We start from the raw sequence: 27,157 nt of genomic DNA, 5'->3' as shown, positions 1-27,157 counted from the left end.
GTGTGTGTGTGTGTGTGTGTGTGTGTGTGTGTATGTGTGTGGGCAGGAGCAGTGTGGAGGGAGAGACACTAGCAAGACTCTGAGTGCCGACGGCAGAGTGGGACGTGGGGCTGGTTCCAGGACCCAGAGACCATGAGCCAAAATCGAGAGTTTGTCCCTCAGTGGACTTAGCCATCCAGGTGCCCAAGGTACACTAATTTTTAAATAATGGGATATGAAGTACAACTTGACTATTTTGAAAGAAAATGAGGTCAGTAATTGTCTTTTGCTTTTAATGAGATACTTTTCCTGGTCCTACCCTATATGTTGCCAGGCCCAGGAACTGGAATAGAACTGCAAATCATAACAATGTACTGATGGGGAAAATACATAGTCAACTTCGACAAAATTTTTTTTTTAAGATTTTTTTTTTTTTTTTAAATTTGAGAGACAGAGATCACAAGCAGCCAGAGACACAGGCAAAGAGAGAGGGGAGGAAGCAGGCTCCCTGCTGAGCAGAGAACCCGATGCAGGGCTTGATCCCAGGACCCTGGGATCATGACCTGAGCAGAAGGCAGAGGCTTTAACCCACTGAGCCACCCAGGTGCCGCCTTAAAGATTTTTTTTTTTAAATTTATTTGACAGAGATCACAACAAAATTTTTTTCTTAAAGAATTTATTTATTTATTGGACAGAGAGAGATCACAAGTAGGCAGAGAGGTAGGCAGAAAGAGAGGGGGAAGTAGCCTCCCTTCTGTGCAGAGCCCAGTGCGGGGCTTGATCCCAGAACCCTGAGATCACAATCCGAGCTGAAGACAGAGGCCCAACCCACTGAGCCACACAGGTGCCCCAATTTTGACAGTTTTTAAGGTCTACTTGCTAGAAATGTGTAGAGATGAAAAGTTTGAGGGAAGAGCTTGCTTTTTCTTTTTCTCCCTGAGATTTTATTTTCAAGTAATCTCTACACCCAACATGGGGGTTGAACTCAAAATCCCAAGATAGAGTCACATGTTCTGCTGTCTGAGACAGGTACCCAAAGCTAGCATTTTAAAATCTCTGTTCTACCAGGAACATTCTGGAATCTAAATAGTTCTAATAATTTTATCAAAAGTTTCAATCTTGGAATTTTAAGTTCTTAGAATAGGAATTGCTGTCAGCAAAGGGTGCCTCCTGGGCTTAGTTGGTTAAGCACCTGACTCTCCGTTTCGGTTCAGGTCATGTTCTCAGGGTCATGGGATCAAGCCCAGTGTGGTGCTCTGTGCTCAGTGTGGAGTCTGCTAGAGATTCTCTCTCTTCCTCTCCCTCTGCTCCTTCCCTGTTTTCTCTCTCGCTCTCTCTCAAAAAACAAAAACAACACATTTTTCTTAGCAGTCATTTAATTATGCCCTCCTATCCACACGTATATCTGAGATGAAAGTCTGTTACTGCCTTCTAGCCAACAGGTTAATCAGATGTCAGTTAAGTACCATTGATGTATAAATAAGGCATTGTACCAGGTTTGTTAGTAGGGGGTTTAGATGAATAAGATACTAAAGAGAAAGTCCCATGTTATAAATAATAGTTAAGGAAATTAATAGTGACTGAATGGTATAGAACACTAATGTGGTTGGGGATGAGGCTTGCTCTAAAATGGAGGGAAGTGTCTCAACAGAAGTAGAATTTGGTTTTTGAAGAAGAGACCAGGAGACGGCTTCCAGCCAAAATTAGGGAATGAGTTTGCAAAGGCATGGAGTTGAAGACTAGAGACTGTTAAGTATTGGTGTTTTGTTTGCTTTTAGAGGATTGGTGAGGTCAGGGGGGAGGTGGTATAGATGGTCTTGTACTTGGTTTTCATGAATGTGAAGACAATTGGAAAGGCAGGAGGAAGTAAAAAAAATGGGGCTTTAAGTCTTACTGTGTATTCAGTCTTTGACAGACTGCTTCTCAATGCTTAACTTTTACCTCATGCAAAACCAACGAGAGCAAATAGCATTAGATTCATTAAGGTATCTTAACCTTCTCATTGATGCCGTCCCAGCTCCTAAGAATGCTTTGTAATTTTTCCTCGTTATATAATACATCAGCTGAGAAGTGTAATCTACATGAAATCTTGCAATTTTTTTTATCACAAATTATGTCCTGATTTGAAAATAAGATAATGGCATTGTGAAAGTTTAATCATAAGCAGGTTCATTCTCTCACTATGTGGCATCCCACCTACACAGTTGATAACAGGCATGGTGATAAAAAGAAAAACCGAATAAGTCTGGTTGAGGAATAGTGTTTCTAGATTATTTCAGTTACAGAATAGAAGCCTGTTTATAGCTTAAAAAAATTATAGACCAATTGTGATTGGTATGTCCATTTACTTTTGTAGATTGGCCTGAATACACCTTTAAAAACTCAATCTTTTGTCCCCATTGTAAATAATTTGTTGTTGTTTTTTGTTGTTTTTGTTTTTTAATGCTGTTAGTTAATGTACTTAACAGAGAGACAGCGAGAGAGGGAACACAAGCAAGGGGAGTGGGAGAAGAAGAAGCAGGCTTCCCGCCGAGCATGAAGCCTGATGCAGGACTCAGTTCCAGGACCCTGGGATCATGACCTGAGCTGAAGGCAGACACTTAATGACTGAGCCACCCAGGGGCCTCTAATTTGGGGCTATTAGTCCTCCATTAGAAATACAAGATTGTTTGGTTTCATTAAAAGACAGATTGCTGGAATGTGCTTATAAAATTTTAAATTTAAAATAATATATGATACATGAAAAAATTCAAACACTAGAGACCATTATAAAGTAATAATTCTCTTTCCTTTAAGCAGTCATTATCTTTTTCCTGCTGTAGAATCATATTTGGGAATCTCTCCTGCAGTTTGCATTTCTAAACTTAGTAAGTCTTAGATGTCTTTTTATTCAGTATACATTAAATGTAAGTTTTTAAAAGTATGTATGTGGGTATTTCTGTTCCACAGATACTTGGTAATTTATTTAACTTATCCATCACTGATGGGAATTTCAGTATCATACACAGTCCTGTAGGAAGCTTTCTTTTTTTCTTTTTTCTTTTCTTTTTAAGATTTTATTTATTTATTCATGAGAGAAAGAGAAAGGCAGAGGGAGAAGCCCCCCCACTGAGCAAGGAGCCTGATGCAGGACTCCATCCTAGGACCCCAGGATCATGACCTAACCAAAGACAGATGTTTAACTGACTGAGCCTCCCAGGCACCCTGCAGGAAGCGTTCTTGAAACAATATCATTGCTGACTTGTGCTAGTAGGACACTTAATAGTGAAATTTCTGGATCAAAGAGTTTTTTTAGTTCACAAATTAAGGTATTACTAACTTTGTTTTAAAAATTATCATATTCTGCACATTTTTGTTCACTACCTGGTAGCTGCTATTTTTCACTCATTCATTCATTTATTAAAAGATTTTATTTATTCATTTGAGAGAGAGAAAGTAAGCATGAGCAGGCCGGAGGGGCCAAGGGAGAAGGAGACTCCCCCAGCTGAGCAAGGAGCCTGATGCTGGCTGATCCTAGGACCCTGGGATGGTGACCTGAGCTGAAGGCAGAAGTTTTAATCCGCTGAGCCACCCAGGTGCCCCCCATGTTTAGTTTTTATATTACCAAATGTTCTTTTATTGCTTTTAGATTTCTTATTATGCTTAGGAATCATCCAAGATTATGAAGAAGGAAAACATGAATTTTTTAATTTTTGGGGGGGCTTTTTGTACTTAAATATTTAATCTGTATGAAATTTATTTTGAATAATAAATGAATTAGGGATCTGATTTTTCAGTTTTCTAAAATGGCTGGCAGGTTTTTCAGTAGTATCTATTAAAACCTGTTCTGTATGAATACTTATATGCTGATCCTCATTTGTAGTTTTTATTCCTGTGCCATTAGTACAGACATTTAATTAGTTGAGAATTTCAGATTTTTGAGGTCAGTGGAGTAGTGGAAGGTGGTGGGTGGATTATACTATCTCCCCTTTTGCTGTTAAGGTTAATTAATGATTGGGGCACCTGGGTGGCTCGCTCAGTTATATATTGAGACTCTTGATTTCCTCTCTGGTGGTTATCTCAGGGTGGTGGGATTGAGCCCCTTGTTGGACTCTGTGCTCAGTGCAGAGTCTGCTTGAGATTCCTCTCTCTCTTCCTCCCTCTGCCCCTTCCTCTCAAGCAATCTCTCTCTCAAATAATCTTTTTTTTTTTTGAAGATTTTATTTATTTATTTGACAGAGAGAGATCACAGTAGACATAGAGGCAGGCAGAGAGAGAGAGAGAGGGAAGCAGGCTGCCTGCTGAGCAGAGAGCCCGATGCGGGACTCGATCCCAGGACCCTGAGATCATGACCTGAGCCGAAGGCAGCGGCTTAACCCACTGAGCCACCCAGGTGCCCCTCAAATAATAAATCTTTAAGAAAAGATTGACACATGATTGATTCTTTTAAGGAATACTTGTAACCATAACATCCTGTGGACTTGAAGCTACTTCACTTACTCTCTTGGATTACTTTTCTGTGGAGAGCGGAGTGAAGCTGGGATGAAGACTAAGGCATAGTCAATGAGAGCTTTTTTTTTTGTACCCTCCAAAATAACCAGGATATTAAAATGAATTTGAATTTCTCTAGGCAATAAAAATATGCTAAAGCCGATGCCTACACATTAGCTAATTCTGTACTTGCCACAAAGAGACAAAGAAGATGTTTGTTAAAAGAACTGAAAGTTGAAAAAATGGTTATTAGTCACTGCTTAGAACTTAGTTGTCTTTAGGAATGTAGTCACTAAAAATAGGCCTTGATTTTCTTTTTTTAAAAATTGTTTTATTTCAGACGCCTGGGTGGCTCAGTTGGTTGGACAACTGCTTTCGGCTCAGGTCATGATCCCAGAGTCCCAGGATCGAGTCCCGCATCAGGCTCCCAGCTCCATGGGGAGTCTGCTTCTCCCTCTGACCACCTCCTCGCTCATGCTCTCTCTCACTGCCTCTCTCTCAAATAAATAAATAAAATCTTAAAAAAAATTTATTTCTCTGCTGCTTGTTGCATGACTTAGGGTTTAGAAGATGGGTATTAGTTCAGGCTCAGTTACTCAGTGGCCATATGACTGTGAGCTAGGTGTTTAATTTCTTTGAATCTTAGTTTTCTTTTTTAAAGATTTTATCCATTTGTCTGTCGGAGGGAGTGCAAGCAGGGGGAGCAGCAGGCAGAGGGAGAGGCAGGTCCCCCCAAAGACAGAGCCTGATGTGGGACTCGATCTCAGGACCCTGGGATTATGACCTGAGCCAAAGGCAGATGTTTAACCAACTGAGCCACCCAGGCGCCCCAATTTGAACAGTATCTCTAAGGATGTGGAAGGATCAGGGCAATGGTTTGAAGAGTTAGTATTGAAGATGAGATGGCCTCTGCCTTCTAATGGTAGGAACAACAGAGATAGTGAAAGTTAAGAAAGAAGACATTTAAGGAGTTAGTATCCAAGGTGATCACCTGAAGGTTGCTGGGTAGGTTACTTGGTTACTTGGACTTGGGGGAAGGTGGAAAATACATGGAGCTACAGGTGTGAGGATTGTTAAATTCATCAAGAGGCCAAGGTGAAGATTCCATTTTTTTATTGCAGGACTGGTTAAGGCTTGACAGCATCAGTTTAGAGTGGGTCCATTTAAAAAATTATCTCTAATAATTACTTCTGTAGTACGTGACAGTTTGAAATCTGAGAAAGCAAATAGTGGGTGGTATCTGGGATTTTGCTGTGGTGTGGTGGGTCCAGGAAATTGGTGGTGGTGATAAAATTATTGAGGTTAGTACCTCTAGGCTGAATAAGAAAACTGGTAAGGCAAACAGTCTAAATAAAAAACAAAAACAGTTTTGATAGAAGAGAAACTGTTTGCCTATGTTTCTCTTTAGAGCAATGAAGTTTTAACTAGACATTCCCCACTTTGGCTATAATTGGATTACAGGTTATGCCAGCTATTTTCCTTTTGTCTCTCTACTCTTCTCCTGTTTTGTGCCCCAGGAGGCTGACCGGAATGGACTGTTACCAGTAAGGTGTGGTTGGGGAAGGGGTGGTGTGGAGGGCGTGGGCTGGGGTAGGGTTGGGAGAGGACTGGCCGAGAGAGTAAGGGGAGTGGGTTTGGTTGGTTTCCTCCTTGCTGGGTGACCGTCACTCCTGTCCAACAGTTCTCCAAGGGGTTCTCTTTGGATTTCCCTGTTTCCTTTCCTTGTCCTTTGAGGCCTAGGGATGGGAATAGCTTCCCCGGTTCTTTTTACTAGCTGTAGAATTAATTTCACACCATCTTTTGTTGCTTTTCTTAAATTCTGCCCACACATGTACATGTACACACATGTAAAGGGCCCTCTTTAAACTCATCTCAGTAAACTAGCTCACCTTGGTCATCTTTATGCTGCCCTCACTCTGGGAGACACTTGTGCCCGTTCTTAAATCAGTCTCTGGCAAGGGGAATGAAACACAGCCCTTACTGGGGAAGCAGCCAACAGCGTTGACCATGGTCTGTTAGCATGTACAAAGTCCCTTGTACTTTACCTGTCAGCTTTGTTGGGCAAATTTACAATTAATTTGCCATCTAGAACAGGAGTTGGCAACCATAGCCTTGTATGTTCATTTGTTGTGTTTGTAGTGAGTGGGCCATATGGCCTGCAAAGCCTAAAATACTTGCTGTTTGGCCCATTTGCTGACCCCTGATTTTAGAACTACACCGTTCAGTGTGGGAGACAGTAGTGTACTTCGATGTGGTCCAGCCAGTTAAGTGCTTGAAATGTGGCTAGTTGGCATTGAGGTCAGCACTCTAATTATAAAATACATACCACATTTTAGGAACTCACTTGTACCTACCTACCGACCCCTCCCTCCCTTTATTTCTAGCACCTGTTACTATGATTTTCCTTTATTACTTGGGACTCAGCTCAAATATTTACTTACTCTGCAAAAGCTCCCTCCACTGCACAGTCCTCTGTGTGTTGTAATTATTTATGTTTGCACATTTCTCCTGAGATCCTCAAGGAAGGGTTTGGAGTACATGTGTACTACTCTATTTTGAGTACTCAGTGGGTTTTCATTTAATGAGTCAAATACGGAGTTATTGCTATGATAGCACAGTGCAGTAAGTAAAAAATCTTTTTTTTTTAAGATTTTATTTTATAGGGGCGCTTGGGTGGCTCAGAGGGTTAAATCCTCTGCCTTTGGCTCAGGTCCTGATCCCAGGGTCCTGGGATCGAGCCCTACATCAGGCTCTCTGGTTGGCGGGGAGCCTGCTATCTCCTCTCTCTGCCTGCCTCTGCCTACTTGTGATATGTCTGTCAAATAAATAAAATCTTCAAAAAAATATTTTTATTTTATATACAGTCTTCTGTGCACGCACATGGATCTTAGCTGGAGGAGGGGCAGGGGCGGGGGCGAAGCAGATTCCCCACTGAGTGGGGAAGTGGGGTGGGGGGAAGGGGGCACACAGGCTCCATCCTAGGACTCTGAGATCATGATCTGAGCTGAAGGCAGACACTTAACTGAGTCACCCAGGCATCCCTAGTCTTTTTTTTTTTTTAAGGTGGTATATAGCATATAATAATTTTTAGAAACCTCTTCATCAAAACTGACTAAAATGAGGCAGACTCTTGATTTCAGCTCAGGTCGTGATCTCAGGGTTGTGAGATGGAGCCCTGATTCTGCCTCCATGCTCAGAGGGAAGTCTGGGATTCTCTCTGTCCCTGACCCCGCCCCCCCCACCTCACTTGGGTGCATGTGTGTGTACTCTCTCTCTTTAAAATAAATAAATCTGTTAAAATAAGACTTTGGATACTTCAGGGAATAAATTTGTGGTATTTCAATTAAATATTGTAGACTTTACAAAGGTTAGATAATGTTCACAAAGGTAAATGTTGGATGCCTGATTTGTTGGAGATCAGAAGGCTAGGAGAAAACAAAATGTAAATTGGTTTTTTTATGGACTTATCCTTGGGTGTACTCCATCTGTTATCAGTTAGTGATATTACTAGACCTAGGCAGATCTTTCAGAAGTCGTATGACTCTCAGTCCTGGCTTATCACTATTTCAGGGTCAGTGTTTTAGAAACTTAAAAACCTTGACTTGACTTACGGGGTTGGATGTGTGTTCTTTGATCATTGGATGTTAGCTTTTAGGGCTTTCTTTTGGCTTTTATGACATTTGATTTTTAAATTTTGAGGTAGGAAGAAAGTAACTTTGTTTTGACTATTACATGAAATTAATTTTAAGGTGAAGAAAAATAAATAGGATTGGCTTTTTTTTCTTTAAAGATTTTATTTATTTATTTATTTGACAGAGACAGGGAGCACAAGCAGAGGGAGCAGGAGGCAGAGGCAGAAGCAAAGGGAGAGGCAGAGGCAGAGGAAGAAGCAGGCTCCCGCTGAGCTCCCACTGAGCAGGGATTCCGATGCAGGGCTTGATCCCAGGACCCTAGTATCCTCACTTGAGCTGAAGGCAGACACTTAACAAACGGAGCCACCCAGGCAACCTAGAATTGGCTTTTTAATATATTTTTTTCTACTATATAGCTTTGTAATGCTGCTTTAAAATTTTTTTGTTTTAAAGATTATATTTATTGGGGCGCCTGGGTGGCTCAGTGGGTTAAAGCCTCTGCCTTCGTCTCAGGTCGTGGTCCTAGGGTCTTGGGATCAAGCCCTGCATCAGGCTCTCTGCTCTGCTTCCTCCTCTCTCTGTCTCTGCCTGCCTCTCTACTTGTCTGTCAAATAAGTAAATAAAATCTTAAAAAAAATTATATTTATTTATTTGACAGACAAATTGTAAATAGGCAGAGAAGCAGACAGAGAGAGGAAGCAGGCTCTCCGCTGAGCAGAGAGCCTGACGCAGGACTCGATCCCAGGACCCTGGGATCATGACCTGAGTGGAAGGCAGAGGCTTTAACCCACTGAGCCACCCAGGCGCCCCTAAAAAAAAATTCTTTTTTAAGGTTTATTTATCTTTAGAGAGAGAGAAAGAGGTATGGGTGCATGGGGAGAGGAGCAGAGGGGGAGGATCTTTGAAGCAAACTTCATGCTGAGCGAGGAGCCTCCATGCAGGGCTCGATCCCACAACCCCTGAGATCATGACCAGAGCCAAAAAACCAAGAGCTGGATGCCTAAGCAACTGAGCCACCCAGGTAAACTTTAATTTTATTTTTTTTTTAAGTTATCTCTACACCCAACATGGAGCTAAAACTCAACAAACCCAAGATCAGTCGAGTCATACGCTCTACCATTTAGGCAGGCAGGTGTTTCATTCCACTAGGTAGCTTTGATATCATTCTGAGTGAGGCCTTCAGAGGGTAGTCTCACTGTGAGGAAAAATTCTCCCTGTCAAAATCTCTCTCTATCAAATAAATAAATAAAATCTTAAAAAAAAAAATCGACTGGGAGAAGTTGAAATCTAATTGGCTTTATTGATTGATTCATGAATTGGACATCACCCTTCTGCCAAGTAGAGGGGAGTTGAGAGGAGAGGGCCATGTGACAGGCTGTTACCTCATTGATGCTGACCAGAAAATTCCTGATTGGTTAAAACTGCATTTCTGGAAGTGGTTGCAAATTTAAGTAGGTTAGGTTCCTAGTTTTGGTGACTTGTCCTACCATATGCAACTCCATTTTGGGCCTGTGGTTTTCGTTTTAGCACTGACAAAGTAAATATTTCTGGAAAATTACTTAAAACTTTGAGTGCCCTTCACTCTTGTAAGTATAATACGCAGTCGCAATTGTTGACACAAACAAAAATACTCAAGTAGATTTTGCCAAGGAGAATAAATGAGAAAATAGAAATTCTCATTTAAAAATTATTACTAAAATGACAAGAAGTTACCTTACAGTTTTTTCAAAGACTTCGGGAGCTAGAAGTTTTAGTTTTCTACTTCACGTGTTTCAGCTCTCAGTCTGTTCTGTTTTATTCATTTGTGTGGAAGGTCTCTACACATGATGGTGGCTGATAGCCTTGGTTCCCATAGTATAACAGGTAACTTTACATTTCACTTAAAATGATAAAGTAACATTTGCTATCAGATTATGAAATTCCTTTTCTGGGGCGCCTGGGTGGCTCAGTGGGTTAAGCCGCTGCCTTCGGCTCAGGTCATGATCTCAGGGTCCTGGGATCGAGTCCCGCATAGGGCTCTCTGCTCAGCAGGGAGCCTGCTTCTCTCTCTCTCTCTCTCTGACTGCCTCTCTGTCTACTTGTGATCTCTCTGTCAAATAAATAAATAAATCTTTAAAAAAAAAAAAAAAAGAAATTCCTTTTCTGGAAGAAGGTACTATTAATATTTGAAAATAAGCTTTGAAAAAGAGATAAAATGAAAGATCCTATAATGTTTGAAAATATGCTTTGAAAAAATATGAAATATACCATTTCAAGATAAGTGTATGTCAAACTTAAATGGATTCCAGTAAAACTGTAACTCAGAAAAATCTAAGCATAACAAATATTTCCAGTAAGAGATTATTACAGTAAGAAGAGTGAGCAGTGTATGTGACTGTTAATGGGCACCAGGTTTAATAGAATGGACATTAGCTTTTGCATTACTATTTAATTGTTCAGTTACCTTAATAGTGTTGCATTATGCGGTGAATGTTTTGCCAAAGGCAAAGGTGCTCCCAGCTGTTTTTTTTTTTTTTAAACAGTTTGTTTTTCTTTCTCCAGGTAGGAAGGATACAAGTTAGATATTTTTCAAAAAAACCTTAAAACCACTTTTTTTTTGAAGATTAGAGTGCCATCACAAGCAGAGGGAGAAACGGGCTCCTTGTTGAGCAAGGAGCCTGATGTGGGGCTCTATCCTAAGGACCCCAGGATCATGACCTGAGCCAAAGGTAGACAGACCCTTAACCAACTGAGCCACCCAGGTATCGTAAAATTTTTTTAGGGATGAATTATGCAAGATACTGTGTGTGAAGACAAACTGATGAATGAAGGCAAATCTCTCCCACATTGAAAGGGCACACAGTCTGCTGCTTGCTTCAATTATAATAGTACTGTGATTCTGTATGAAAATTAGGAGCTGTGTGCAAATCTGTGACAGTAATAAATCAAAATATACAGTGTATATGGGAGTCCTACAGAGCAACAAATTCTTTTTTTTTTTCTTTCAGAGCAACAAATTCTAATTAGAAATATTTTAGTACATTGAAAATCAGTTTCTCTTTAAAATATGAAAAAGATGCTCATGTTAGTTAATTGATTCTAGGGATGTCTGGGCGGCTCAGTGGGTTAAAGCCTCTGCCTCCAGTTCATGTCAAGATCTCAGGGTCCTGGGATTGAGCCCCATATCGGGCTCCCTTCTCAGCGGGGAGCCTGCTCTCGCCCCCCACCTTCCTCTCTGCTTACTTGTGATCTCTGTCAAATAGATAAATTAAAAAAAATAATTGACTCTAGGGGCACCTGGGTGGTTCAGTGGGTTACCCTGCCATCGGCCCAGGTCATGATCTCAGGGTCTTGGGATCGAGTCCCACATTGGCCTCTCTGCTTGGCAGGGAGCCTGCTTCCCTTCCTCTCTCTCTGCCTACTTGTGATCTCTGTCAAATAAATAAATAAAAATCTTTAAAAAAAAATAATTGACTGTAAACCTCAGTTAAACATTAGGAAGCTATGTTAATGTTACTTAGTATACAGAAAGGAATCTTTCAGAATAAGGAAATGAGTACAAAATGAATTTTTTTTTAAGATTTTATTTATTTATTTGTCAGAGAGAGAGAGAGAGAGCAAGAGCGAGCACAGGCAGAGTGGCAGGCAGAGTCAGAGGGAGAAGCAGGCTCCCTGCGGAGCAAGGAGCCTGATGTGGGACTCGATCCCAGGATGCTGGGATCATGACCTGAGCCGAAGGCAGCTGCTTAGCCAACTGAGCCACCCAAGCGTCCCACAAAATGAATTTTGTTTATTTTTAAATACTTCATTTATCAGAGCAAAAGTAAGGGTGAATAGTAGACTTCCCACTGAGCAGGGGTCCTGATGTGGGACTCCATCCTAGGGATCATGACCTAAGCTGAAGGCAGATGCTTAATGAACTGAATCACCTAGTCATCTCAGAACGAAATGAATTTTCTTGCCCTCTGCAAGAACAAGCGAAAAACAAGTCTGTACCCATTAGCAGTCATTCCCCATTCCTCACACTTCTACCCTTGGTCCCTGGGCAACAACCAGCCTTCTGTCTGTCTCTGTAGAATCATCTCTTCTGCATTTCATGTAAATGGAATCTTACAATATGTTGGTTTTTTTTGTGACTTTTGTTTAGCTATTTTCAGGTTTAATACATATTAAAGTGTGTCCCATGTTTCTCTCCTGTCTGCTGGGTAATATTTCATTATATGGATCGAAAACATTCTGTTAATGTATCGAGTTAATGGATATTGGAGTTGTTTTCAGTTTGTTATGGATACCGCACCTATAAACATTCATATTCAGGCTTTTGGCTGGACACGTTTCATTTCCCTTGTGTGTATACTTAGGACTGGGATTTGGTCGGGTGGTAGCTCTGTCAACCCTTTGGAAGAACTTTTCAGACTGGTTTTTAGAGCATTATTTTACATTCCAGTGGAGGAGGGTTTTAATTTCTTCATGTTCTGGCCAACACCTTTTTTTTTACTCCGTGTGCCCCCAAACAAAAAACAAACAAAACCTCTGTTTATTCTTACGAAGTGGATACCATTCTTGTAGATTATCTTGTTACAGGTGTTTATAAACACTTATCTAATTGTATCACAAAAGAACTGTCACATCCAGTCCCTGAAATAACACTCTTCTCAAACAACTTTTTTCCTCTCCCCAGTTTTATTGAAATCAAATTGACACATTAACATTGTATAAGTTTATGGTGTACAGTGGCCAGCACTTGTTATTTTTGATTGTAGTCATACCTTGGGTGGGCATGAAGTGCTGTTTTGTCTTGGTTGTGATTTGTGTTTTACTGGTGGCCAGTGATACGGAGTATCTTAGTATATGCTATTTGGATATATTTTGGGGAGTAGTGTCTGTTCAGATACTTAGCTTGTGTTTAAACTGGATTACTTGTCTTTGTATTACTGAGTTGTAAGAATTCTTTGTGTGTGTGTGTGTGTGTGTATAAAGTTCCTGATTACATTTGCAAAAAATTTTTTTCTTGTTCTGTGGGTTGTCTTTTTACTTTCCTCATGTTGTCCTTTGCAGGAATAAATTTTGATGAAGTCCATTGTATCCAAGTTTTCTACTGTTGCTTGTGAATTTTTTGTAGTCACAGTTGCAGATCTGTTCAGAGTCTAATTTCTCATGGTCAAAATTGGATCTGAAAGCATCATATGATTAATACAGTTCTGATTACTGTGTGTACCTAGTTTTGTTTTTTCTTCTTAACATTTTTTGGGGTAAGATTTTATTTATTTGTTGGAGAGAGAGAGCACAAGCAGGGGAGGTGGCAGGCAGAGGCAGAAGCAGGCTCTCCCTGCTCAGCAGGGAGCCTGATGCAGGACTCAATCCCAGAACCCTGGGATTATGACCCGAGCGGAAGGCAGACACTTAACCAACTGAGCCATCCAGGTGTCCTTAACATTTTTATGTATAAATTTCCTTCTATTGATTCTGCCCATGCTGCATTTTTTAAGAGCTATATCATGTTTTGTGGTTGTATTATAATTTACATAGTCATCCTTCTGCTTGTTTTTCAACTTCATGATTTAAATAGTGCTGGTTAATAGCTATATCCATCAACTTAAGAGTTGCCTTGTTTTCTTTCTTTAGGTAGGATTAACTTAAAACAGTTGATGGCAAAGAAGATACAGTTGACAGCAGAGGCAGAGGTAAGTAGTAGCTTCCTGTTCTGAAACAAGAATGTAGAGTTAGGGTAAGGGATTTTGTTTAGTAAGTGTTTGATGCTCTGTTGCTTAAAGAATAATTAACCAGGGCGCCTGGGTGGCTCAGTGGGTTAAAGCCTCTGCCTTTGGCTCAGGTCATGATCTCAGGGTCCTGGGATTGAGCCCTGCATCAGGCTCTCTGCTCTTTGGAGAGCCTGCTTCCTCCTCTCTCTGCCTTCCTCCCTGCCTGCTTGTGATCTCTCTCTCTGTCAAATAAACAATAAAGTCTTTGGTGGGGGGGGGAAGAATAATTTACCTTCCTTCTCAGTTGACACTATTCTGCCACTTCTGTCGTCCTACACGTAAGAACCTGATTGCTTTTTTCTCCCCATCCTGCCCCCCCCCCCCCAATTTTCTGCTTTTTTTTTTTTTTAAATTTTTTTTATTTTTTTTTTTTTAAAGATTTTTAGCTGCTGCTTTGAGAGCGAAAGAGAGTGAGAGAGAACATGAGCGGGGGTAAGGCAGATGGAGAGGGATAAGCAGACTCCTGGCTGAGCAGGGATCCTGATGTAGGGCAGATCCCAGGACCTCAGGATCATGACCCCCGTGGAAGGCGCTTGACTAACTGAGCCACCCAGGTGTCCCTCATTTTCTGGCTTTTACCAGCAGAACTTGATTTTAGTGAACCGTGATATAGTTGAATGTCTGTACAAGTGCTATATGAAAGGTTCTGTCACCACCTGTCATGGTTTGTAGTGAATAGGCTCAGCAGTAAATCTAAAAGTGGATTCCTGTTGTTAGGGAGGGTATGGCCTGAGCAGAAGTATGGAGGTAGGAAGCTTAGACTATCTCTTGGAAATGGCACTTCAGTTGATGGGCATCTGTGCTCCTGTTAGAGCATGACAGAAAGAAAAATACAGTTGGACAACTGGGACTAGATTGTTAAGCATTTTCCCCCCGCTATCTTCATGCCCTCTTCATAAAGCTCTTTCTTCTTGAAACTTGTAACTTCTGTTTCACTAGTCAGAATACTGCATATCCATCAAATTCTAGCTCAAATGCTGCTGCTTCTGTAGTTTGCTAAGTACCAGCTTGAAATGGTGTCCTTCCTTCCTCCTTTTTACTTCTAATCACCATAATTTTTTTGGTGAGCTTATAGACTTAGGGATGTTTTAATTGGTAATGTGATATCTAATGAGTTGAACATCTTACCATTGTTTATTAATTGGAATGTTTTTGAGGGAGATATATTAGGAATGCTATTTTGATAGCAAAGTTGAAGATAATGTATGGACTTTGGAGATGAGACAGGATAGGAAGCTATTGTAATATTCTAGTATTCTATAGGGTAAATGGGCAGGGAGGAGAGGGGAACTCCATTTAGCAGTCCTAGTCCCTTATGGGCTAGGCCGTGTACTAGGTGGTTTACGTACATAATTTTATTAAATTATCTGATTTACAAAGTTGATCTCTAAATGGTTACATTTGTTTTTTTATGGTTTGATACTTACTAATGTGAAAGGGCCATTGAGGTTGAAAGGTATGTGAATATTATTTGGAGGCCATGAAATGTACTTGTTCTTCTCTTTTGTGGGCTTTTAGAAATAATTGTTTCTTTTTTTAGAGAGGAAGAGGGTCAGGGAGGATCAGAGGGAAAAGGAGAGAGAGAGAGAATCTTAAGCAGGCTCTGTGTTGAAGACCCCAAGGCAGGGTTTGATCTTAATACCCTAAGAGTGTGACTTGAGCTGAGATCAAGAGTTGGTTGCTTAACCAACTGAGCCACCCAGCTGCCCCTAGAAATAATTTTTAAAACAAATGAAAATGAAAAATCTTTTTAGTCATTTGTAGTTTGGAGTCATACTCTGACCCAGTTCTCAACTAGGTTGGACCATCTTCCCCTAATCTTTTGAGGTGAAAACATGGCTCTAACCATCTCCAGGGTTCTGTTCAGCTCCAGTAGTCTGTGTCATTGCATAACTAATCTAAACTTTTGCTCCTAATTCACTGTTTCCTGGTGTGAAAGAAATGGATAATCTGTAGATTTTACTGGGCAACTCTTTCAGCTCCACAGAACTGGAATTGTCAGATAAAATATAGTACACTTAGTCAAATTTGAATTTCAGATAAATATTTTTTTAGTCATCATACAACATTTGAGATATAATTATATTAAAAAAGTCATTTGTTTATCAAATTCACATTTAACTGAGTGTCCTATATGCTTATTTGCAAAATCTGGCAACCAACAAAGGACTTTCTGAAAGTTGAGCTACACAGATAGAAGAGCTCGTATTAAAGAAAGGTGTGGAAAGGTTGTCAGGTATTGAAACTCTAGACTGAAGGGAAGACAAATGACAGGATGATGAAATTAGTGCGTTGAACTGATTGAATCTGTTAAGGTCATGGCTAGGTACAAATGCTGTCTGTCATTAAAGTTTTAAGTATTTAATTAAAAAAATCCAGTGCTAGTGGTATTATACAACATGTGTTTATTAATTATAATAATTATTACTTTTAAGGATTTTATTTATTTATTTGACAGAGATCACAAGTAGGCAGAGAGGCAGGCAGAGAGAGGAGGAAGCAGGCTCCCTGCTGAGCAGAGACCCCCCCCCCTTATTCGGGGCTCGATCCCAGGACCCTGAGATCATGACCTGAGCTGAAGGCAGAGGCTTTAAACCCACTGAGCCATCCAGGTGCTCCCATGTAATTCTTAATCATGACCTTTTGAAGTCCTTAGAATTGTGTAATAATAAGACTTAAAAGCTCCAATGTCCAAGGGAGATTCAAGTGATTAAATCCCAACCAATTTACTGTTAATAGATAAATTAACTTTGTTTTAACATTGTGTTAATGAAACTATTTGAAACCGTTTCTTTGGTTGTAAATAAAAGAAACCTACTTCTGGCTTAAGTATAAAAGGAAACATTTGAAAGATATTAATGTATCTCATAGAACCCCAGAAGTTGAACACTTAAGTTTTGGAAATGGAAAGGGTTTAATAGTAAGAGATCATGTATTTCTGAATTTTTCAGTTAATCAGATTTTCAGTCTCCTCTCAGAGTTTCAGATTTATGAGAGAGAGAGAATTGGGTTTTGGCCAGAAGGGCAGGGCCATATAGTATCACCCTGGTCTAACCACTGAGGACAGTTTCTGAGAAAAGTGAGTATGAGAAGAGTTAAAAAGGAGTGCCTTGATACTTACGAATATTTGTAGAACTTTCATTAATTCATACAACTTTATAGAGGGAATCCTAGATCTAACGTGAGGGGATGAAAAATTACTTCCTATTTCTATTTCTTAAAAACACATATTTATTGCAACATATTTCATTATTTCCTTCTGGTGCGGCATTTAAGATCCTATTTGACACATCAGTACCTTATACTGTTGCGCAACTATTAAATGAGCAAACTAATGAGTAAGGCTCAGATGGCATATCTGCAAATGAGGACTTCTCTATATGGCTTATTGCTCATCCAAGTAACCTCTTCTAAAACAGTGAGTGGTTAGATAGGGCCAATCTATTTTTCCTGCCCAGAAATTGTTCAGTTATTATGTATGTTGAGGTTAGGTTGTGCTATAGGAGACTAACATAAGATGAACACAAATAATTGTGGCTTTGTGTATTGCCCTTCCATGTAAATGATCTAGAACCATCTAGAATGGTTACGGGGTGACTCAGTGGTCCTCCCAGGACCATGGTCCCTTCTACCTCTATGTTTTGGATTTTGTAGTCTGTGACCTTCCTATTCATTGTCCAGATGACTCCAGCCACTTCATCTGAGTTCCAGGGAGTAGGACTGAGTTAGGAAAACAAGAGAGGGTTGATAACTAACAGCCTCTACTACAACTTGTTCATTCTCCTTCCCTGCCCTTGATCCTTCTGGTCATGTCTTCTTTTGGCTGTGTCCACGTGATTGTATCATTCTCATCCCTCCCTTTCTGGCTTTTTCCATTTTGCTTAAATATGTAGCTGTATCATTCTCTACTTTCCTTTGATGAACCTTGGGAAAATCAGTTTATTATTATTTATTATTTCAGCACTTAAAATGCAGGAAGGTGCCTGTCATGGTGCCCTCTCAGGAATGTTCAGTAATCCAGCTCCATGAATAACCTACTTGGTTCCTTTCTCAGGCACTGTGTTAGGTGCTGGGATTCCAAAGAAGTCACAGTTCCTGTCCTCATGTTAGCTGAAAACATCATGTATAAAATGGATAAAAAGAGGGACAACAACTGAATTAGATACTTCAGAAATGTTCTTTGAAAGCTGAGAAGTGATGTCAGTGTAGGTTGGTATTTGTGATAAGAAATTACATTATTTTAGAGCTTTATTGAGGTCCTTACATGTGGTAGTTACTCTCTATTTTACATTAACAAGAATGCAAAATATCAAAACTAGTCAGATGGTGATACTATGTATTTCGCTGATTGAGGGACATTTTGGTTCTGCCCCACTCCCAATATTTTGTTTTCCTTCTTCATTGTATACACAGATTCATGTGGACAATGTAGACACTTCTGGGCTTATACTGCGTAAGTCTTAACGGCAAAGATAACATCATATGTTCAGTTACATATTTTTAGACATTATTTTGTGGGATTTTTTGTGTTAAAATAGTTTTTGAAAATGTGATATAAAATGATTTCACAATCATTTGTATGAATGTATCATTAATTACTAGGAATGTATTTTTACTTCTCTCTGGTTTTCTAACATTTAACAATGGCTGAAGGAGGTTGGTAAAGATGATGAGAAATGGCAGAATATATGAATCGGGTAAGATGGGGGAGCTCCCTGAGTAGATGAAAATAAATGTGTTTCAGCTTAGTTTGTATTAATAACAACGTGATACCAGGAATATCGCAGTCTGACTTAAGCTGGGAGACCGCTCTGGATGTATTTTATTTTAAATAAAAAGGGATTATAGTTTAGAGCTCTAATTTCATTAGTTGGGTATCTTGTACCTTTGGCTTCTGGTATTAAGGATTATGCAGTAGTTAATGCTCAAGACTTGACTTCCAAACAAGTGTGTGTGTGTGTGTGTGTGTGTGTGTGTGTGTGTGTGTTTAATATGGAGGAGGAGTTTTATTACAGCACAGTGTTAATGACTTTAAACCTCTTTTACATTGGTGCATTCTAATGAAATGTTTGTCATAGGACTGATTTATTAGGTTACCTACCATTTTCAGGCTACCTATACACTGTTGACTTTTTTTTTTAGGTTTTATTTTTGGCTTATGGTACTAAGCATATAGAAAATTTTTTATTTTTTTAAAGATTTTATTTATTTATTTGACAGAGAGAGAGACCGTGAGAGAGGGAACATAAGCAGGGGAAGTGAGAGAGGGAGAGGCAGGTTTCCCGCTGAACAGGGAGTCCGATGGAAGGCTCGATCCCAGGACTCTGGGATCATGACCTGAGCTGAAGGAAGACACTTAATGACTGAGCCACCCAGGTGCCCCCCTATAGAGAACATTTTATTTTATTTTATTTTTAAGATTTTGTTTATTTACTTGACAGAGAAAGATCACAAGTAGGCAGAGAGAGAGAGGGAGGGAAGCAGGCTCCCCGCTGAGTGGAGAGCCTGATGCGGGACTTGATCCCAGGACCCTGAGATCAGGACCTGAGCCGAAGGCAGCGGCTTAACCCACTGAGCCACCCAGGTGCCCCTATAGAGAACATTTTAGATCAAGTACAGTGGAAAGCAGTATAATGTTTTATGAACTCAGAGTCATATAGATTGGGCGTTCGTTCTCATCCTAGTTAGCTTACAAGTTCTGTGACCTTGGACAAGTCACATTACTTGATTTGTTCGAGTTTGGCACTCTCTTAGGCAGAATAGGAATTATGTTGCTTATTTCACAAAGATTGTTTTCTAACTAGAACTAGTAGTGTATAAAAGCCCCTAACAGTATCTGGCATTTAGCAGTCACAAGTGTTGAATAAATCCCAGGCATTACCGACAATGACAACAATAGTGATTTTTAGTCTCTTTTCCTTCATAACCTTCAGAAAGAAAGCAGGGCTAGGAGTTCTTTTACACAAGTACTTTCTGCTTTGTGATAGAAGACACTGAGTAAAGTCAGCAGTGGTATGAGTAGGAGTTTCAGTGCCAGGGGTTGGTTTCAAAAGCTGTTTTGAAATATACTTAATGTCTGCAGTCTTTCCAGTTCCTTTGCTGAGTTCTAGATGTGCAGTGGTTAACAAAAAGATGTGCTGTTTAAACTCAGGTTGGGGAGGCAGACATTAAGGCATCAAGAAATAGAAATATATAGAATTTCAGATGGCATCAAGTGCAGTGAAAGAAATGAGTAAGATGCAGTAGCTTTAGAGTGAATTGTTAGGGGAAACCTCTCGAGTTAATTTAGTTTAAGATCTATATATTGTATTACTTGTTCTATTGTGTGACCCCACAATATTACTGTGTTTTTCCCCAAAAGGTCCGGTTTCTGGTTCCACACCACTGTGGGTTTAAAAGATTGTTTGTATAAAGCGAGGCAGTGAGTCAGGGGAACAAGTAGTTAGTTCATGGTCTAGCAAGTAATATGACCTTGTGGAGTCGGAGTATAATTTTTTATACCCTGTTCTCAGTGTATGTTTTTACTTTGTGTTTCTCTCTGCCTTTATTTTTTTCATGCCTTTGTACCTTTGAAAGGGTGATTTTATTTATCCATAAATGACCCTGCTCTTTTGTCATTCTAAGTAAGACTCAGTTCAAGGTAACCTCTCCTTAGGTGGCTTTTTAGAAGAATTATCTTTCTAAAATGCAGATCTGGGCGCCTGGGTGGCTCAGTGGGTTAAGCCGCTGCCTTCGGCTCAGGTCATGATCTCAGGGTCCTGGGATCAAGTCCCGCATCAGGCTCTCTGCTCAGCAGGGGCCCTGCTTCCCTTCCTTCTCTCTCTGCCTGCCTCTCTGCCTACTGTGATCTCTCTGTGTCAAATAAATAAATAAAATCTTAAAAAAAAAAAAAAATAAAATAAAATGCAGATCTGAGCATGTTATGTGTTTAAAACATAATTAGTTTCCAGTTGCCCTTTAGGAAAAAATAAAAAAATTCTTAAAATGGCCTAAGGGTCTGTCATGCTGTAGCGCGTTTGCTTCTTCAGCCTCATCTCCTATCAACTCACTTCTAAGTGCTTTCAGTAGGTGTTCAGACTGTGGGATCTTGGCTTCATGGTGGTGTTTCTTAGATTATTAGAAGTTGTCCAGTTCAGCTGCTTATTTTATTTTTTTTTAAATTTTTTTTTTAAGATTTTATTTATTTATTTGACAGATCACAAATAGGCAGAGTAGCAGGCAGAGAGAAGGAGAAGCAGGCTCCTTACTGAGCAGAGAGCCCGATGGGGGGCTCGATCCCAGGACCCTGGGACCATGACCTGAGCCGAAGGCAGGGGCTCAACCCTCTGAGCCACCCAGGCGCCCCTCAGCTGCTTATTTTAAAAATGGGATTTCTTTCAGAGGAGAGAGAGTAAGGGGATGGGCAGAATGGGTGAAGGGGAAAGGGAGATACGGGCTTCCAGTGTATGCATGCTCTGTCTCTCAAATGAATAAGTCAAGTCGTCGTCGTCTTTTTTTTTTTTTTTTTTTTTTTTTTTTAAGATTTTATTTATTTAGTTGGCAGAGAGAGAGATCACAAGTAGGCAGAGAGACAGAGAAAGAGGGGGAAGCAGGCTCCCCGCTTGATTTCAGGACCCTGAGATCATGACCTGAGCTGAAGGCCGAGGCTTAACCCACTGAGCCACCCAGGTGCCCCCTCCCCCCCCTTTTTAAAAAGATTTTATTTATTTATTTGACAGAGATCACAAGTATGCAGAGAGACAGAGAGGGAGGAAGCAGGCTCCCTGCTCAGCAGAGAGCCTGATGCAGGACTTGGTCCTAGGATCCTGGGATCCTGACCTGAGCAGAAGGCAGAGGCTTTAACCCACTGAGACACCCAGGCACCTCGCCCCCCCCCCCCTTTTTAAAGAGGTTTCTTGGGGTGCCTGGGTGGCTCAGTCACTTGGGTGTCTCATTCTTGATTTTGGCTCAGCTCATGGTTTCAGGGTTGAGCGATAGAGCCCTGTGTCAGAGGTTTCTTTGAGCTCTAAAATACAGTGATTTAAGCACCTGCTTTTCTAGTTTCTAATTCACTGCCTGCCTCCTTTCTTTGGTCGTCTTTCTGTCCCATCTGTCATCATGCTTGGACAATCATAATCCATGGGCTGAATGAAGTTAATATTCATAGAGGTGAGGTTGAGAAGATCAGCAGATTAGAAAGCCTGTAACACTCCAGTCTCCTTTTTCAGGTTACTAGTATCAGGTTGTTCTGATTTATAATGATCACAGTGTGACGTTCTGATTAATGACAGTCTCATATTAGGGAAGAACTCCAAAGGCAGGAGTGGAGCACTGTTTGTAATGTATTTTTCTGTATTTCCTCTTACATGGGGGAATGATAGTAACAAGCACTCACTCTTTATATTCATTAGTATTTAGATACATGAAAGGAAAGGCTAAGGAAACTTGGTGCCCACAGCTGAGTTCTTCCTTGTGTCCTGGAGGCAGCAGCTCCTGTGCACTTGAATTCTCAGAAGAAGAGGATAAATCTCAGCATTAAGAAATGAATATTAGGGGACACCTGGGTGGCTCAGTTGGTTAAGCAGCTGCCTTCGGCTCAGGTCATGATCCCAGCGTCCTGGGATCGAGTCTCACATCGGGCTCCTTGCTCCGCAGGGAGCCTGCTTCTCCCTCTGACTCTGCCTTCCACTCTGTCTGCCTGTGCTTGCTCTCTCTCTCTGACAAATAAATAAATAAAATCTTAAAAAAAAAAAAAGAAATGAATATTAGTTATGCTGAGCGAAATAAGTCCATCAGAGAAAGACAGTTACCATATGATCTCTCTGACATGAGGAATTTGAGAGGCATGGTGGGGAGTTGTGGGGGTAGGGAAGAAAAAATGAAAGAAGGTGGGATCAGAAGGGAGACAAACCATGAGACTCTTAATTTCACAAAACACCAGGGTTGCTGGGGGGAAGGGGGTATAGAGAGGGTGGCTGGGTTATGGACATTGGGGAGGGTATGTGTTGTGGTGAGAGCTGTGAAGTGTGTAGGCCTGGTGATTCACAGACCTGTACTCCTGGGCAAATAATACATTGTATGTTAATATATTTTTTTAATTATTTGACCTTTTCTTTCTTTTTTTTTTTTTTTTTAAAGATTTTATTTATTTATTTGACAGAGAGAGATCACAAGTAGGCAGAGAGGCAGGCAGAGAGAGAGGAAGGGAAGCAGGCTCCCTGCCGTGCAGAGAGCCCGATGTAGGGCTCCATCCCAGGACCCTGAGATCATGACCTGAGCTGAAGGCAGTGGCTTAACCCACTGAGCCACCCAGGCGCCCCATGTTAATAATAATTTTTTTAAAAAAGAAATGCATATTAGGCGTCTGGTTAGTATAATGCTGTGTACAGGGATGTGGTAGACTTGAATTATTTCCTTTTAATAGTTCTATTGCAGTGACATGGGTGGAGTATTATGCTAAGCAGAAGTCAGTCAGAGAAAGGCATTTCATTTATGTGGAATTTAAGAAACAAAACACATGAGCATAGGTGGGAAAAGAGAAAGACAAACCAACAGACTGAGCTGGAGAGAACTGATGGTCACCAGAGGGGCGGGAGTGGGGGTTGATTTAAACAGGTGATGGGGATGAGGGAGGGCACTTCTAATGAGCACTGGTGTTGTGTAGAAATGTTGAATCATTGGGGTGCCTGGGTGGCTCAGTGGGTTAAACTGCTGCCTTCGGCTCGGGTCATGATCTCAGGGTGCTGGGATCGAGTCCTGCATTGGGCTCTCTGGTCAGCGGGGAGCCTGCTTCCCTCTGTTTCTCTCTGCCTGCCTCTCCATCTACTTGTGATTTCTCTCTGTCAAATAAATAAATAAATAAATAAATAAAATCTTTAAAAAAAAGAAAAGAAATGTTGAATCATTATATCATACACCTGAAGCTAATATTACTACACTGTATGTTAACTAACTGCAATTTATTTATTTATTTTTAAAAATATTTTATTTATTTATTTGACAGACCGAGATCACAAGTAGGCAGAGAGTCAGGCAGAAGAGGAGGAAGCAATCTTTCTGCTGCCGAGCAGAGAGCCTGATGGCGGGGCTTGATCGCAGGAACTTGGGATAATGCCCTGAGCTGAAGGCAGAGGCCTTAACCCACTGAGCCACCCAGGCACCCCTACTTACTTATTTTTAAAGATTTAATTTATTTGACAGAGCACAAGCAGGGGGAGGCAGAAGGATAGGGAGAAGCAGGCTGCCACTGAGCGGGGAGCCCGATGGGGACCCCAGGACCCTGGAATTTTATGACCTGAGCTGAAGGCAGATACTTAACCAGCTGAGCCACTCAGGTGCCCCCACTAACTGGAATTTAAATAAAAATAGACATAAAAAATAGTTATAGGATGATTTTTATTGTGCATTTTTTTTCCCCCTCTTCATTGGTTGGTTCTGACTGGGTAGAGCAGCAGACAGCTGTAAGGTGATGACTGTGTCAGGTACTGTGCTGGGCATTTTTTGCAGGGGATTTGTTTTGGGGCTTTTAAAAAAATTTACACTAGTTTAGTAAGTTAGATGTTTTTATTCATCTCAACTTTGCACTTGAGTAACTGCTCATAAAAGTGAAAGAGCTTGCCTGAGGCCACCACACTTGGTGGTGGAGGTAGTATTTGAACCCAGGTCTGCCTGGCAGAAAGCTTCTGTCTCTTTACTACTTCACTACTCAGCACTAAAGACCTCTTTTTCCTTCCTGCATATAAATTTTACTGCAGGGAAAGGAGACACAAATTAATCATATTAAAATGGAACTTTTGGGGCTGCCTGGGTGGCTCAGTAGGTTAAGCCTTCGCCTTGGCTCAGGTCATGATCTTAGGGTCCTGGGAACGAGCCCTGCATCGGGTTTTCTCCTTAGCCGGGGGCCTGCTTCCCCCCGCCCTCTGCCTGCCTCTCTGCCTACTTGTGTCTGTCAAATAAATAAAATCTTAAAAAAAAAAAAAAAATGAAATAGAGCTCTTTTTAGTACACCATTCCTGAGATGTGTTCTGTCCTGTCTTTGGTGTGAGGGGTTGGGGTTGTAGACGGGATGTCGGGGCGAGGCTGTTGTGAAAGGAAGTTACAAGGAGACTTGACATCTGTACACCTTATGCTGGCTCTCACGCTGTTGAGATGCCTGTGATTCTTCTTTTACTCTTTCTCTTCTCTTTCCCCTGTTCTATTAGTCGGAATGCCCCTTTGTGACATTCACTACACTGTGAATAAATTACGTCTTTCTTCATTGATGGACGGTGAGCTCAGTGAGACCAGGGCTGTGTGTATCTTGCTCAGCACCTTTGGTGCTGAATAAAAATATCCCTAGTCGTCCAGATCTGTTTGGTTCCTTGGGTTGGATAGTGGGTTTTTTGGGGGTTGGATACTGGGTTAGGATAACAAGGGGTATTCTTATTGGTGGAGTGACGGGAAAAGATTAAAAGATAGGAGTTTTTGGAATATGGAGCAGAAGGAAGGAAATAGAAGGAAGGGGGAAAAGAAAAGGGTACAGTTGACAAAGAGGGTGGGTGGGGGGTTGTAGGTGTTCTCACTATAGGACGGGAAGCTGCAAGTTCTGTCGTGTAAGGCAAAGGAGCGTGCAGGTGGGTTTTGTGGAAGGCCAAGCCAAGACTTGTGCTGGAAGACGTTGGCTGTGTGCTCTTCACTTTGAGTTGGGTGGATTAGGACCTGATATTTAATAGCTTTTACTGGCATTTGTGTAACATGTATTAATGATTTTTTTTTCATATTTCTGGTCTGCTTAATCCAGTACTTAACTGGGAAGGAGACTGGTTGCAGAGTAGGAGGAATCCTTGTTAAAAGAAATGGCTTGAGGGACGCCTGGGTGGCTCAGTTGGTTGGACGACTGCCTTCGGCTCAGGTCATGATCCTGGATTCCTGGGATCGAGTCCCGCATCGGGCTCCCAGCTCCACGGGGAGTCTGCTTCTCCCTCTGACCTTCTCCTCGCTCATGCTCTCTCTCGCTGTCTCTCTCTCAAATAAATAAATAAAATATAAAAAAAAAAAGAAATGGCTTGACATCCTTAGCCACAGCTAAAAATTCCAGGCCTCTTTCTCAAAGTCGAGTAAAATTTCAGAGGACTGATGTGAGTAGGGAGCAAAGTTTTAAAACCTTACATGGTTTAGCCGCCCCCCCCTTTCTTCTTTATTTATTTTTATTATTTTTAAATTTTATTTTATTTTATTTTATTTTTTAAAGATTTTATTTATATATTTGACAGAGAGATCACAAGTAGGCAGAGGCAGGTGGGGGTGGGGAGCAGGCTCCCCGCTGAGCAGAGAGCCTAATGCAGGGCTCGATCCCAGGACCCTGAGATCATGACCTGAGCCGAAGGCAGTGGCTTAACCCATTGAGCCGCCCCTGATTTTTTTTTTTTTTTTTAGAGTAGGCTCTTCTTCCAGTGTGGGGCTTGAACACAGGACCCCAAGATAAAAAGTCACTTGTTCTACCTACCAACTGAGCCAGTCAGGCACGTACCCTACCCCTGCCTTCTCTTCTAATCTCAGGTCTTACACTCCTCTTAAGCTTTGACATCCTCCTTCCTTGCTGCTTCTCAAACCCATCCAGGTTCCCTGCTTTAGGACTTTCTACGCTAGTGCTTTTTTTCTTCCTGCTACTTTTCCCATAGGTACCCACTAACTTGCCCTCTTCAAATCTCCAATGTTATGCTGTGTTTGAGGCTTTCCTTTGACCTCTGTGAAAAACACGTCCGCTGACCCCTCATACCTCTGCATTATTTTTTTCTGTACCACCATTTGGCATTCTCTGTGTCCTGTCTACCCTCATTGGAAATTTAAGTTTCATGGAGGTGGGGACTTGGCTTTATTCATTGTTGTATCTCTAGTGCCTGGAACAGCAGTGCCCAGAACTAACATTTCCCTTCTACATGGGACAGTGTTTCCATTGTCTCTTCGTACCCCTTTTCACTTAAATCTTAATTCTTCCAATGTTTTTGAGGTTCCAGCTCAACTCCTAGCTCAGAAAAGACACTTTTAATCATCTCCTAGTAGCTGTTGTATAGAAACCAATTTTCTGTTTTTACTTCTGTGAAGTGATTTAACATGGACTTCTTTGATCCATCTCTGTTTAAGAGAATTCTTTGGAAAAATGTTAATAATCCACAAGCGTGTGTTTGTTCCTAATGTTTTTTGTTTTTAATTTGCTTTAAAATTCTAGGAATTGAAGCCATTTTTTATGAAGGAAGTTGGCAGTCACTTTGATGATTTTGTGAACAGTCTCATTGAAAAATCAGCATCCTTAGACAATGGTGGGTGTGCTATCACAAGCTTTTCTGTTCTTGAAGGAGAGAACAACCACAGAGCTAA

At 40.9% G+C, this 27,157-nt stretch overlaps 1 protein-coding gene across 2 annotated transcripts in view; it reads left to right on the top strand.

Annotated features, from left to right (window-relative positions):
- SOAT1 (sterol O-acyltransferase 1) overlaps positions 1-27,157 on the top strand; it is a 76,252-nt gene that overhangs the window by 27,631 nt on the left and 21,464 nt on the right. For both annotated transcript variants that reach the window (XM_059412810.1, XM_059412809.1), the window contains 2 exons: positions 13,686-13,744; positions 27,009-27,157. In XM_059412810.1, coding sequence (XP_059268793.1) covers positions 13,709-13,744; positions 27,009-27,157 — 185 coding nt within the window. In that variant the 5' untranslated portion in view covers positions 13,686-13,708. The remainder of the gene's footprint in view (positions 1-13,685; positions 13,745-27,008) is intronic.

Source organism: Mustela nigripes, chromosome 10 (genome assembly GCF_022355385.1).
Source record: "Mustela nigripes isolate SB6536 chromosome 10, MUSNIG.SB6536, whole genome shotgun sequence".
NCBI lineage: Eukaryota > Metazoa > Chordata > Mammalia > Carnivora > Mustelidae > Mustela > Mustela nigripes.
This window is presented reverse-complemented; position numbering and strand designations above follow the sequence as displayed.